General features: G+C 47.0%; 1 protein-coding gene across 4 annotated transcripts in view; it reads left to right on the top strand.

Annotated features, from left to right (window-relative positions):
* Positions 1–11,362, top strand: part of NTRK3 (neurotrophic receptor tyrosine kinase 3) — a 205,723-nt gene extending 194,361 nt beyond the window's left edge. For all 4 annotated transcript variants that reach the window (XM_061371323.1, XM_061371327.1, XM_061371324.1 and 1 more), the window contains 2 exons: positions 8,213–8,371; positions 11,026–11,362. In XM_061371323.1, coding sequence (XP_061227307.1) covers positions 8,213–8,371; positions 11,026–11,211 — 345 coding nt within the window. In that variant the 3' untranslated portion in view covers positions 11,212–11,362. The remainder of the gene's footprint in view (positions 1–8,212; positions 8,372–11,025) is intronic.
* The last annotated feature ends 3,316 nt before the right edge of the window (positions 11,363–14,678 follow it).

The raw sequence follows: 14,678 nt of genomic DNA, 5'->3' as shown, positions 1-14,678 counted from the left end.
GTCAGGACATAGAGAGAGGGAAGACGGAAAGGGAGATTATGAGATACCAGTCTGAAAGCATTTAGCATAGAGTGATCACACATGCAAGTGCTTTATTGGTCCTATTTCCTAAGCTGCATTTCTCAGACCATTTTGAGATTTTGCTTGTACATCACTAGGTTAAGATTTATTAGGCAAAGCTCCTTCTGACTTTCTGAAGCCAGCAACTGAGCTGATTTTCATTCTCTGTGTCGCCAAAAGAGCAGAATCCTGATGGACACATTTCTTGCATCATGATGGTTTAACTTTGCCTCTATCTGATTAGCTTTTGAGCTATTAAACACTTCTTGTAGTATTACCAGCTCACTGCAAAATGATAATGCAGATCAGTCATGGGCAATTTCTGCTGACACATGCAGTCTTTGCAGACTACAGATCCCCTTTGAAGTTGGAACCAGCTGACAGCCGTGCTGTTTCATGGATATTGCAGGTTTCTGAGCAGGCCTGTCCTAAAAACCTGTGTTGCAAGGATCTCCAGCCTAGAGACAACATGGTAAATCCATACTGTCACTGACAAACCATCTGATGGCTGCAGTTTGAATATGTTTAAGGGTCTTCCCAGCCTCTGCTGTAACCTGGGCAGTGACTAGGAGAAAGGTGGCTTAGTTTTTGCTTTTGAACAGCCCAGATGTGGTGCCCATGTTGTGGCTGTGGCACGAAAGACCACAGAAGCCACCATCTGCATGCACAGTTTCCCAGTGCCAACACACAGCCTAGCAGTGGGACTTCTAGGAAGGCACTGGGTCTCCCACCACTGAATCCATCCCCAGTGACACCACTTTACTCTGTTGTCTGAGATCCTAGTTCTATGTCCTGTTGTTCTGGACCACAAGAAGCTTTCAGTAGGTGGCCCATGGGACCAGGAAGCTGGTCACCTCTCTATCTGTGAAGGCTCTATCAGCAACTGTTAACACAGGGCTTTAGGACCTGCTAAGACCTAGTAAAGCACTTTCTTTACTAGATGCTTTGCAAACTACAGCTGCTCCCCTCCTGAATGGCTGGGCTCTCTCACAGTTTCTGTCCTGCTGTTGGAGGTCATGGATTTTGGAGCATCTTCTATTTAAAAAAGGGATAATGGTCGTCGTTCCTCTGCAGGCCGGTTGTGCAGCCCCTTCCTAACAGTGGGTGCTGCTGCTTTGAGTTCTGGGAAGAAGAGAGGTGATCTGTGGTAAGCAGCACACCAAATACGTTATTGGCAAACATAATTAAAAATATATGTGCGATTACTCCTCTGTTTCCCTTTTCTTAAGCATCCTCTGCATTACCTCTGGCATTTCTAGATGGCAGATAATATAACTGAGAGGACTCTTGGGTACAGGCAGCTCTTAGAGCAGCAGTAATTTATCAGGCTGGTTTGAGGTAGCACAATTTACCTCTAGCTGCAGCCACCCCTCCGTGTCTGCCCCCCCCTATTTGCATAAGTAATTGACAGCTTGTTAATGGCTCATTAGGAATGCTGAAAACCGTGGGATTAAAACACAGTCAGTGGAGCAGGGAAGAGGGAAAAGGGGAGAAGGGCTCCTGTCCCTGCTTGCGAATTACACGGCCATTCAGGATTATAGGTCATAAAGCAAGTAGGCTGTTAAATGAAGTAAGGAAAAACAATGTCAATGGCAGGCTTTATTTTTAGACTCATGTTTAAACACGGTGTGTGCATCTGGGGGGAACAAACAGTCCCTTGCCAAACAGCAGGAAGGGTTCACCCCTCTCTCAGTTTCACATTAACCCTGCCTGGTCAGTCTTTCCTGCTCCTGAGCAAGTCCATCTGGCTCCTTACATCACCTCATGACAAGGACATTTGGTTCCTTTCTCCATTATCTGTCTGGGTAAATCCAACCCATTCCCCTCTGGCAGCTGGTGACTGGCACCTGCCCACCTTTGGGCAAGGCTGGATGCCCAGCACAGCTACATGCAAGTAGTAGAAACAGCTACAGGTTGCTCTGTGCATTTTGTGTGCCTGTAAAACCCCTCTATGCTCCCTTGCAGATTGCTGTGAGATGCCTTCAGTCATAGCATGCAGGGGAGCAGGCATCAAGCCCCATGTTGTAGCACTGCCAGAGCCTGAAATGGAAGAAGTGGTTGGAGTAGAGAGTGAAGGTTAGGAGAGGATCGTATCTGCCATTCCCAGAAAGCAGAGCTTATACACGCGGAACGCTGCATAGTGAGGGCACAGTAACTCAAGTAAACTGAAATGTTTGGCAGAAGCTTTTTGTGGTTTGCTGACTCTTTTTATGCTTATGTTCAGCCCTGGCTTTGACAGCAGCAACAGCAGAGGCAGAAGACCTGAAGGCAAGGACAGGGCTATGCCAAGAGTTTGTGGTGATGGCTTTTGAATCACTTAGAAGAGGATCAGCCTGGGGCTGGTACAGCCATAATGCATGATACCTTTCAGTTAGAACACCTTGGGGATTTTTTGATGCCAGGGTAATCCCAGCAGTGGTGCAATCTCTGATACAGGTAGCACTTTTCTTTCTGGATAAACTATAAAGAAGTTAAAGTACTTGGGAATAGCATCCAGTCACAACTTGCAGTTAAATTCAGCTACCTCTGAGGCAAACAACTTGGGTACTTAAGAGCCTATTGAAGTGACAGCTAAAACTATGAAGTGTGGGACAGCTGAGGCTCAGCAAAGCTCAGCCCTGTCTGGCACGTCCAACCTAATCCCTCTGCTCCGCAAAAGGTGCCCAGGAGTCTGTCAGGACTCACACGGGTGAAATACATGCACATCTGATAGGGAAAGGTCTCAGTGCTGCTGGACCCAGGACTGCAGGTGGGGAAGGGGTGTCTCCTCCTGGATTCCCAGCCATGAGCACGTACTGCCCTTTGCTTTGCCCCTGAGCAGCCACCCCAACCTGATCTGTCAAACTCCACCTCACACAGGCTTGATCTGCAGCAGTTTTGTTGTTTGTTTTTTCTCCAAGAGCTCATCTTAGCCAAACAGAAAAGCTTTTCCAGCTTTCTTGCTTGCATTGCTTTTATTCTTGCCCTTGGGTTCCCTAGGACCAGAATGCTGCCCAGAACTGCTGCGTAACACATCCTGTCCGCATCAGGAATCAGTGTGTCCTGATGGGGACATACATCTGGCTGCTGGGGAAGGTTCAGAGCTAAGTATCTTCCAGGGATCAGCCAGCTCTTAGAGCCGAGGACTAAAGGACATATGTTCTGGTGCAGCACAGTCTGGGATGACAGCCAGGTCTGCAATTAGAGAAGATCCCAAGTTATCCCTACCTACAGCAGCAGGAACAGAGACAGCAATCATACAGTGTGTGTCTTATCACTAGGTTGAGTGGACTGGGTGTTAGGTGGATTTTCCTGGAGAGAAGCTGGCAAGGTCTCTAATACGGGTACATTATTCCTTACAAACTCAAATGTCTCAGCTTCCTGCACCTAGAAGGAAAGTTCAAATAATGATGTATCATATGAAGACACCTACATTGGTTCTTGTGGTTTTCCTAGGGCAGGAGCAGAGCCTCCCTGAAGTATGCCAGGAACTGGGAGAAAGCTGTCAAATGACCTTGGAAAGCGAATGTCAAATGACCAAGGAAAACAAAAGCACTGATTTGGTTTTTATTTTACTTTGAGATGAGGAAGGAAACTGCACAAAAAGGAAAATAAAACAGTGTAAGAGTATGACCAAGACCAAATTCTGTTGTTAGCTGAGATCCATAAAGCAACATTCATCTATGAGCATGGAATGGATGGTTTAGTAGCTCCCCTCTGAATACTGCTTTGGGCTGAAGCCCTGGTGCTTGGGTATAAGCTGGGAGAGGGAAAACAGGGCTGCCCACCAAGAGCTGCCTTTAATGGGTTAACATCTGAATTCCCACCAGTCCAAAGTTCTCAGAAGGGTTTTTCAGCCCTTCATTTTTTATTTCCATAGTACCTTTGTTAGCGGCCCAAACCTCAGATATATTGCACAGTCTTCACTGAATGCTGCTGCTCCACTGCCTGCTGCTGTACTGTCAAACTCATTGGGGATAACATGTCACATTTCCCTTCCTAATCAGCTGGGTATCATCCAGAAAGCTGGGACAAGGAGAACTTTTTCCCCAGGCACCAGCTTTCCTTGGTAGCAGGCAAACCTCAAGCCTTATAATACTACTTATACATAGCACTTATATAGCTTTACATCTTCAAAGTGCTGTACTAGCATTAAGTAATTATGTCCCTCCCTAATGGCCATTAATGCTGGCCTTTCACAAACCTCCCCCAGCTCCCCAAGGGTCATAGCTAATACAGCAATAAGCTGCTCAAAGGGGGTGGCTGGTTATCTTGCAGGTCTACAGGCTTGGATGTGTAATGAGGCTGCAGAGCAGGGGCCAGGTACCCTAGAGTAGCAGAAGCATGCGGTTGTAGACCAGGTTGTGCATTTGGGAGTATCCATTAGAAAAGAATAGAAATGAGTAGGTGATACTATAGGTGACACTTGAAACAGAGACAGCAGAAACTTTGGCTGCTAAGGGAAATGCACTAATTCCTCTACCTGTTACCAGGATAGTACTGCAAACTGAAAGAGCAAAGCAGTGGAAATAACATGTCAATGTGGGCACAGGGGTTTGATCTAGGAAGAGAACTAAAAATGTCAAGCAAAGATAGACAGCCATGGCAATGGGATAAAGAGGCCAGCCTGCAGGTCTATGAAGCATTAAAATAACAAGGAGAAAAGGTTAGCTTGGTAGCATCATAGGATTTATAGAGAAAAACAAAAGAGGATTTACTTGCCTTGTTTGCTTGAAAGCAAATCCCTCTTCCAGGTGGTGGATGTTGCAATGCCACTGTTTGAGGACATATTACCCTTAGGGGCCTTCAGAAGATGAAGCTGCATGATGGCTAGGCTCCCCCATCCCTGGCTCCCAAGAGAAAGGGAGGAAGATGGGGTAGGAAGATGACTTGTCTGGTTTAGAAAAGACTCAGAAGTAGCATGCTTGTGATGAGCATCAGTCTTGCATGGTCACTTCTTTGTGAACCCTGACAGGCCCAGCTCTGAACAAACAGGTCTGACTGAAAGAAAAACAATGCTTCTCTCTAAAGACGTGGTAATGATTGCTTCCAAAGCCAAAGATGTGCCATGTAAAGTGGCTTTGAAAAAATAAAACACAGAATCCTTTTTTTCAGCCTGATTTAATAGCATCATTTTGCTTTTATGCTTCTGGGAAATAGCTGGTCCTGTAAAAGAACTATGTATCTGTGGGAATCATGTGCAAGTCTACAGTGGCATAACACAGCTCATAGCCACTACATGTTGTGCAAAGGATTTCCATCACCCTGGACACACTCTGCTTCCTATGGCATCAGTAGCACAATCCCTCTGTGCTCAGCTCTAAATCATTTTGTTACATCAGCAAATAACAGTGAATGGCTCACTACAGGCCAGGAAGACTTGACTTAGTGTTCACTCACTGTACAGCTTCAGAGCAGGGCCTTTCCTTGCCTTCCTGCATCTGTTTCCTCATCTGTGAAATGGGAATTTTAATCCTAATCAGTTTGAGAGGGAAGCAGTAAGGGATAGTCAAAGGCAATGCTTTAAAATGTAATAGTCAGCCTTATGTGCTAGGCTAGACACTGGAGTGGTTTTATGGTACAGTTTAATTGATGCCTGTTTTGCTTACAGCTAGTTGGTAAGTGCAAGACTTGACTTAATTAACATTTGCGCTCAAAAATGTGGTGCCCTATTTGAGATGCAAAAAATACCTCTGCAAAGAATAACTATGAGCACAGCTGAGACATATTTTGGGATCCAGACATTTCGGGGAAGCGCTTGGGTTTATTTTTGTGTTTGTACTTTTTTTTCCCAAATTAATTTGATTATTAGTTATTACCAGATTACTTTTTAGTAAAAGAAATATCCCACATGGCATACAGGCTTGGGAGAAATGCTTTGGTAATCCTTGGACTCCACCATATGAGCTAAGCCATGACTATCATGTCCCTGGGACAACTGTTGACTCTGTATGTCACTTTACTGGCAGTTACTCACTGATGTGTCTAGGGGAGACCAAATACCTCAACTTTAACTTATTAGAACTGAGATGGGACTGGTTTATCAGCTTTGCTTTCAGGGCCACATCCTCAAGTGGTGTAAATCAGGGCTCTCTTTAAAGAACGCTGCTGTCACACTGTTTGTATGAGCTGAGGAGACCTGGTTCATAGGGTCCGAACTGCTGTAAGACCTGTTCAAAAGGGAGTTAGCTGTGCTCAGTACATTGCACTGCCTGTAATTTCAAATGATCCTGCAAGATACAGGATATTGCAAACGTAGAAAGCTTTGCTAGTAATTATTTTGAGATTGCAGGAAAACTTAAAGGAGAATAAAATAAGCATTAGAACAAAACAGTTTTTACAACAATCAGGTTTGATGGATGTCCTGGTCTGTTGAAAACATTTCCTCAGAGCCCTTCACAAAAAGGGAAAACAACTTGTAAAGCTGGGAATGCAGGGAAGAGCTGAAATAACAGCCGGGATTTCAAAGGAACAAACAGAGAAAAGTGTATTTCCATTTTCATTATGGGAGAACATTCTTGGGAGTTCAGAGCAGCAAGCTGAGAACACACCACCAAGCCATCTTTAAACAGGAGGTGTAGAGCTGCAATGAGCTTTTTATCTTCTTGCATCGAAGTTCTGAGCACTCGGGAAACAAAGATGTTCCTGAGACTTTTAAAACTCCTTCTCTTTTTTGAGGGAGGGTGTGTTTCAGAGATAGAAAGAAGGGCTGTTCTGCAGACCTCCAAGGACAACATTGCAAACCTGGGTCCAAATTCTGTCAAACCCCAGCACAGTCTGACTCCCACCCACTGTGCAGAAAGCCTGCAAAGCATCATACCCATTTCACACCCTATTCCCTCTTGCTTCCAAGCCCTGCCCTGTGTCTCTGTACTGACCCTTCCCTACACTAATTCTGTTTCAATCAGGCAAAGAAACCTGTGGCAGCTTGGGAAAACTGGCAGCTCAGAGAAGAGCTTCTGTTTGTACAAGAAACACTCTTGTTATTTTCAATAGCTACACATGGTGGAAACCTAAATATCAGATACCTTCTCCCCTCATCCCTCATAGGACCGGAGGGATTTCAGCCTGTTTGATGCAGTTGTGGTGCTACTGATTTACTAGCACTTGCTGTTTTGGTGTCCATAATGAGACAAGCCGCCTTCTAAGCACTGCCACAAAAGTGCTTTTTCTCATCACCACTAAACCCTCAGACACTTTGCCCCCAGCAGAAGCGAGTGCTGGAGACTTGCAGCCATCCTGCTTCCAGCACCGGCTGGTCTTATCAATTAGCTATTTCCCCACAGATGGTGCTTCTTATGTAGAAGGACAGAACAGAGAAAAACTTGTCCTGCTCAGAGACACTTGTTTAGACACCTCTAGTGAACCCAAAGGTAAATCCATCTGCTTTGAAACTGTCTGCATGTGTCCTGCAAACCTGCTGTATACCGGCTGGATTCATATGCCCTAGGGAAAGGTAGATCTTGTCTAAGAAAGTGGCTTTCCCTAGCTTGGCATATCCAAAGGGGACTTTGCCCTCAGGCTTTTCCACTTCCAAACTCTCCAAAGGGGCTGGCTTTCCTTCCTCTATTATATGCTTGGCATATACCTGCCTATAAGAGCCTATTCTTTTCAAACAGACCGCCTTTTTGCAGTGTGGTCCTGCAGTCACTTACATATTCAAAGCACTCTTCGAAAGGGCCTGTAGCACAGTTTTATGAGCACAAAATCTTTTACGCCATTAGGTGAGGTGCAGATGCCTGTGCATGGCTTGTAGAAAACCTTACTAAAGAGGAACAAGCCTCAATCTGTGTTTCTGGTGGGTGTTTCAGAGGCCCTGCAATACTCAGTGCAATACTTGTTTCTTGTCTTGCCTCCTGGTTCCTCAGACTTTGGGGTTGGAGCAGGCTGTTGGCGTTTTGTCGTATGATTTCTTTACAAGCCTGTTTTGGGAGGAGAGGACGTCATTTATCTTGATACACTTCCCTCCCTATCCATCATGTTAACCAGGTGGGACTGGTGGGTGAGCCCATGGGCGGTCGGGGAGGCAGTATCCAGCCCAGCATCTTTGAACAGCTCTTTGTTTATGGAGCTCACAGGGAGGCCCTGAGTTTGTCACCACATCATGTCAGGGCTGACCCCTTCCTCAGGGCTCTCATCACTCAGATTTCCTCGTGCCTTTGCCCTCACCCAGGTTGGAGGACACACCATGCTGCCTATCCGCTGGATGCCTCCGGAGAGCATCATGTACAGGAAGTTCACAACAGAGAGTGACGTCTGGAGCTTCGGGGTGATCCTCTGGGAGATCTTCACGTATGGGAAGCAGCCCTGGTTTCAGCTCTCAAACACAGAGGTACAACAGTGCTGAGACACCTCAGCTGAAAACTACTTTTTATCATCTCTCCTTTCTAGACTGCTTGTAAAGCAGTTTGTGGTGGTCCCCTCCATGGTGAAGCCATGGCAGAAATGTTGTTATCTCCATTTAAGAGATGGGTAAACTGAGGTATGAATGAAAAAGCCCTGCCAAAGCCATATACTGGCTCATCCTCAGTCTCTCCCTTCTAAGTTCCTGACATACCTCCACAACAACCACATCTGATAAACTCTTTGGATGATGCCAGAACTGGGGCTACCCAAATTACTGCTGGGATCTACATTATTGTAATGCCCTGAATTTCCTTCACAGCTGATGCTTTCACTACAGCCTCCAGTTTGTGAGAAAGTGTTCAAAACCTCTTATATGTGGCACGTTTCTGTGGGGCTTTTTACCATGGGGATATCTATTGCATTATCTATTGTATGTATCTATTCCAGCTCACTAAAGGTGGAACCCAAGGATCTGTTTTCTCCCTGTTATTTCTTTGAATAGCAAAAGTTGCAGCCCATCAGTATAGGGCTGCACTGTAAAAATGTGGAGGGAAGGCTGGCTGGGATTAGCAGGGTGTCAGAGCAGAGGTTTGAGGCACATCAGCAGAAATGCATTGGAAGATTTTTGCTTGGAATAGCAGGGGGTATTATAGAGAGGAATAAGCTGCATTACATAGCAGTGTGTGGGAACCTTGCACATTTTTATCCTACTGTGTATCTAATGGATTTCAGAAATTTCACCTTTTGTAATGAGAAATGTGCATTTTCTGCTTTCTGGCTATAGATCCCTTAATTAAGTGAGTTGCAGAGATGGCAAATCCAAGGTGTTGCTTTACAGCTCTAATACTTGCCCATTCATGTGCTCAATGGGGCCTGACTGTATATCCCAAAGTAGCACACGCAAACATTTTAGAGACACAAACAATGGAATCGACAGCGACAGAAGTTATTTGTCACGCTATTTAATGAACCACTCTTGCATTTCCCTGGGAGGGTAAATACAAACACACACAAACAAGCACATGTAGCTTGTACATGGGTGATAGATATGCTGGAATATGACAGCTCAGCTACCCCAATGCTTTCTGCCTCAGTTTCCTTTGCAGGGCAATAGGACTGAGAACAGTCACCCTTAACCTTGAGGGATATAGGCTGGTTAAGATCTGCACAGATCCCTGGGGAAAAGTCTTGTTCTTCCTTTTCCTTTTGCTGTTTTCACTTCTTTCTGAGAACTAAGGGCTCAGGTTAACTGAGTCTGTGCCAAGCTCCAGGCTGCCAGGACAGGACTGTGAGCAATGACCAGGCTGGTCAAGCATCACTGCTGCTGTGGACATTAGCGAGGCTGGGTTGCTGCTCACATGGCCTTATAGCCCCAAGAACAGGTTTTTTCAAGGCTGGAAGAGACTCTGCCTGAACAGAGGAATGAGGAAGGGCATCACCTTGTCTGAAAGCCTCAGCCAGTCCCTCAGCTTCTGTCTATGTCCTTTCTTTGCCATGGAGAGAAAGGGCTCACTGGGCTCCTGTGCATGTTAAGGATGACCTGTCAGAAACCATAACTCACCTTCTTCTCCAAGTCACTGCTGCCACCAGCTTCATGGCAATGCAGGCTTCTCTGCGTGCTGTGCCTTTCTCACCCGCTTTCAGCAGGTCCTAATCTCTCCCCTCTGTATTTATATTCAAACAGCAGTGTGATAAGTATCTGTTGAGCTGTGTGGCAGGCCCATTACTATTCATAAATGATAAATTCCAAACACCTCTTGCTGGGCGGCTTCCCTCAACACACTGCTTGGGACCTGTGTTTATCTGCAGAGCATGGCAGGTCACTTTGCACATTGCAATGCTGGGACTCATCAACTCCAACCAAGGAGGCCAGAATGGTAATAGCAGCTCTCTGACAAATCATAGCTCCCTCTCCTTTATGCCCATTCCTCCAGTGAACAAAGCATAAACAAACACCTAGGGGAGTCCATTTCAGTGGCATCCCTCCTTAGAGAATTTAGTGCTATCCACTCATGTTTCTCTCGTTAGCAGCACCAACCTGACCCAGAGCACGGTTTTAACACTGCAGACTTATTTTCCTCCATCACAGATGAGACTTGAGATGAAATTTCATTCTTTTAGCTGATTTTCTATGTTAAAATGAAGCAAAGAGATGAAGGTAGAAAAAGATGCTCTGAACTCTCCACTGTAGAACTCTCCTGGGTTTTGCAATGGAAAGGTCTCTTGATTTTCAGGGAAGAAAAATACTACTTCAGCTGTGCAAAATGTTACTTTATTTGGGGGCTTTTAAAGCTCTTTTTTTTTTCTTCTTCACTTAGCAGGAAAACCTGATATAATAAATTAAAACTTCATTTCATTTGCCTGTGACCTCCTGTTTGGAGAGTGCATTCAGGTGGGTAGGTGCCAAATAGGGAAGGTTTTGGGGAACTGCAAAACTGCAGCTGGAGACAAACTCACTGTAAAATTAACATGAACAAGTCACAAAGAGGTGAGCACTGAGGATCTGCAGACCTCTTGGCTTCTCAGGGGCCCTATTCACTACATGATACCACATCAGCCAAGAAGTAGCTGGGACAGGATATCGCCCAAAAGCCACCCAAATGGTGTTCAGCTTCTCTTTTCTGTCTTTCTTTCTTATAGGTCATTGAGTGCATTACCCAAGGTCGAGTTTTGGAAAGGCCTCGAGTCTGCCCCAAGGAGGTTTACGACATCATGTTGGGCTGCTGGCAGAGAGAACCTCAGCAACGGCTCAACATCAAGGAGATCTACAAGATCCTTCATGCTCTGGGCAAGGCCACACCAATCTACCTGGACATCCTTGGCTAGCAGTGGCCACTTGTCAGAAGTCCCTTCTCCTTCCTTCCGTCCTTCCTTCCCTTTCCCCCTCCCCAAATCCTTTGCCCCTCAGCTCCCAAGCAAACATCTTCATATAAACTCAAGTGCCTGCTACACATACAACACTGAAAACAAAACAAAACAGAAAGCAAACCAACAAAAATCCCACAAAACAACAACCTGTAAGGCAGTTTGGCTTATATATATTTATAGATATCTCTCTATATATAACTTCCACACCAATACAGAAAGAAGCTGCTGTTACAGAAAAATGTAAGACTTAAGAAAAAAAAAAAGGAAAAAAAAGGAGAAAAAATACTTAAAAAAGGTATATAATTAAAAAAACAGGAAAAAAAAAAAAAAAAAGGAGAGAAAGAAAGGAGAGGGTATCTTTCCCCCAAGCAATGAAGCAGTGGGTTGTAACCCTGCTGTGAGTATGGTTCGGGCTGCTGGGCAGGGCTTTAGACTGGCTACGGCAGCGATGCCACCCGGGGTAGGAGCCCTGGGAGGAAAGCCTTGCCCTGGTTGTATGATATGCACTGAATGTGTGAAATCAGTCCTCCCTTTTCGTCCTTGCCTCCCTCTCTCCCTCCTTCCCAGCCCGCAGGTGATGGGCACAAAGCCAGGGCAGTGACCCTGGATGAACTCTCTTTTACCAAGCCCCTCCCTCCTTTCCCCATGCCTCTCTGCCTTCCTGCCTTTTTTTCCTCCCTCCCAACATTTCAGGACAATTTTTCTAATTTGCTGATTCTTAAATGTATAGACTCGAGGCTTTTGAACACACAGTCAAAGGATTGTGGCACCTACGGGTAAAACACGCACCGGGAGCCAGATGCCCTCCAACAGACCGCGAGCCGGACGGACCCCGACCCTCCCACCCCATGCCGACTGCTGCCAGGGCTTGGGAGAGCAGCGGGACCAAAGCGGCTGCACCAGGGAGTCGAGAGGGAGGTCCTGGAGACCCGGTCCTGAATCATCCCCAACCCATTTCAGTGTGCGAGACAGGGTGCTCAGTGCAGGAGGGACAACCGCTGTTCCCACCCCTCCTTTTTCTCCTCATTCTTCTGTTAGTGGCCATGAGGTTGTGCCCCCTTCCTCAGCCCTCTACACCAGTCCCTGGTGTAAATCTTCAGCAGACAGGATTAAATCCCTGCTCCCCTCGTGGAGGGGAGGCTGGGAGAGTGCCTGCATCCCGGCTGAGCATGCCTACGGGGTCAGCATACCCCAGCCGCGCTTTTCCTCCCCATCCTCTTCCCTTTCCTATCCCTGCCCCAATGCCTCAGTCTAAGCCTCAGGCACGAGCCAGTGGGGGACAGGGGTGGGGGACAAGGCTTGTGAGATGGCTGGGAACCTACCAACACCTGCCTGCAGGCTCCTTGCCATTCTCCTCACGTCCCCATCCCCTGAAAGGATTGATGCATCTGCCTTTGAGCTGTTGTGAAATGCAGAGGCTGAAGAATGGCTCCACAGGCAGCCCCGGGAGGGGGGGGAAGGAGGGGAAGGTGCCGTCAGGAGCAGACGGCTCAGCGGATGGCCGCAGCGGCCAGCCTTGCATCTCAATGAGGAGAAAGGCCTGACAGGCAGCAACAGGGGGTGGTGGGGACAGGGAGGGAGAGACAGAAGCATCCTCCCTGCAGCCCATCTCCCTAGAGCAGGAAACAATCCCAACCTGGGGAAAGGCTGAGTCAGAGGCTGAATCCGGTCTGGGCTGAGAATATAAAACCTTTCTGGGTCTTTTTTCTTTTCCTGTGGCTAATGGAGGATGAGCATGAACCTCAGCTTAGCAGCTGCTCTCAGGAGGACAGGAATGGGTGGCATAGGCATTGTCAAGGCAATTTTGAGAAGGGAACAACTGCTGGCACAAAAATAGCCTGCTCGGATCTGGCTCTTGACTGGAAGGGAATGCAAATGGGGGAAAAAAGAGACAGGATCTTGGCTCCTTCCCCATGGCCAGTGTAATGCTCATGGCCAGGATGCAAGGGGAGATAGGTGACTCTGGTTATGGCTGGCTACTGAAAGGGAAGATTTTGCATCCTCTCCTTATCCCCTTGTCTTTTGCCAACCTATACTTCCCACCCATGGCTCTGGCATGACCTGGCTTACGGTTCTAGACAGAGCCAGGAGACACTGCTGCAAGGAGCTCTGTGGTGGCGGCAATGACCACAGGGTTATTCTGTGCTTGTGTAAAGATCAGTGGCAAGCCTGGGGTGGGAGGTGATGGATGGCAATAACCCACAGCATGAGAGTAAGGGTACAACCTTCCTCTGCATGTTAGAGAGATTTGGGCTATTGGGACAGACTTGTGCCAGTGGAGGCTGGGCAGAGTGCCACTCAGCAGGCACCAGCAGCTCACAGCATGGACACCTGAGATGGCGTGGCCAGGGACAAGGGTGAAGACCAGCACTGGGAGTCTGCACACCAGAATAGTGTACCATGCCATCCCTCAATAGCAGGATCCCTCTTTGGGAGATGACATCCAGTTTTCCTTGTCTGCCTACTTAGGTCCTCTTCTTAAAGTGAAAAAGATTAGCTGAAGGGTTGCTAGCCCTGGCCTGCATGAAGGCTGCTTTGGCTAAAAGTACTGGAGATTCTCTGCAAAGGGAGAACCAATGATGTTTGTTAATTGCCCAGTGTCTCCAAGAGAAACCCCTTTCCTCGTGGGGCTGCCTGTCTCTTACCCCAAATGGCTTCTGCTCTTGTGCACTGTGCCAGATTGTGCAAGGCCCCATTCTGTCCATCCCTCTCTCGCTCTCATCCTCTCATTTCCTTTTTGGCCAATGTCATGGGCCTTTACAGTATCAAATCACTTTCAGACACTGCTGATGAGATTTCCTTGTCACCATTCTGCACAGCAACTACATCCTCCTTTCCATCCTTCTTTCTTCCTTCCCAGCACCATCACCCTGTCCCTTTTGCCACCTCTTTCTACAGTCACAACAGTGAGACGAGCTCAGGAGCCAAGCATGACACCTAGCCTTGGTGCTACATGCTTAGGAATAAGTAGTCCATGAAAGGCAAGGAGATGGGTCCCCGGAAGATGTGAAGTGGATAGATCATGGTTTAGGCTGTCTGACTGCTTTACTGTTAACCCCACAAAGTGCAGTGACTGTGTCAGGAAAAGGTCCTTCTATCAAGGTTAATTGTGAACAATTGCTCAGAAGAGCAGGATAAGCTGCAGTTCTGCAGTGTGACATCTCCCCAGCTGCTGCTGCTCCTTCATGACCCTTGGCTTGCTGGTGCTGGATGGAGGTTTGTTGGGGAGACAGAGGAGGTTGGTTTTGATTGGAAGACATGACAGAAACTGCTGCATCCCTTTTTGGCGTGATAGTTTTGGAGGGGAAGAAGGAAAGCAGCTGTGCTGCGTTCCTGATGAGCACACTGAGACCTCATTTCGAGAAGCATCTTCCCTGGACCACAAGTGGAACTGATCATCAACACGGGTGATAGTGCTCTTCCTT

Source organism: Neopsephotus bourkii, unplaced genomic scaffold (assembly GCF_033783945.1).
Source record: "Neopsephotus bourkii isolate Nb327-2 ecotype Australia unplaced genomic scaffold, CSIRO-AGI_Nbou_v1 NB_1572, whole genome shotgun sequence".
NCBI classification, from domain to species: Eukaryota; Metazoa; Chordata; class Aves; order Psittaciformes; family Psittacidae; genus Neopsephotus; species Neopsephotus bourkii.
This window is presented reverse-complemented; position numbering and strand designations above follow the sequence as displayed.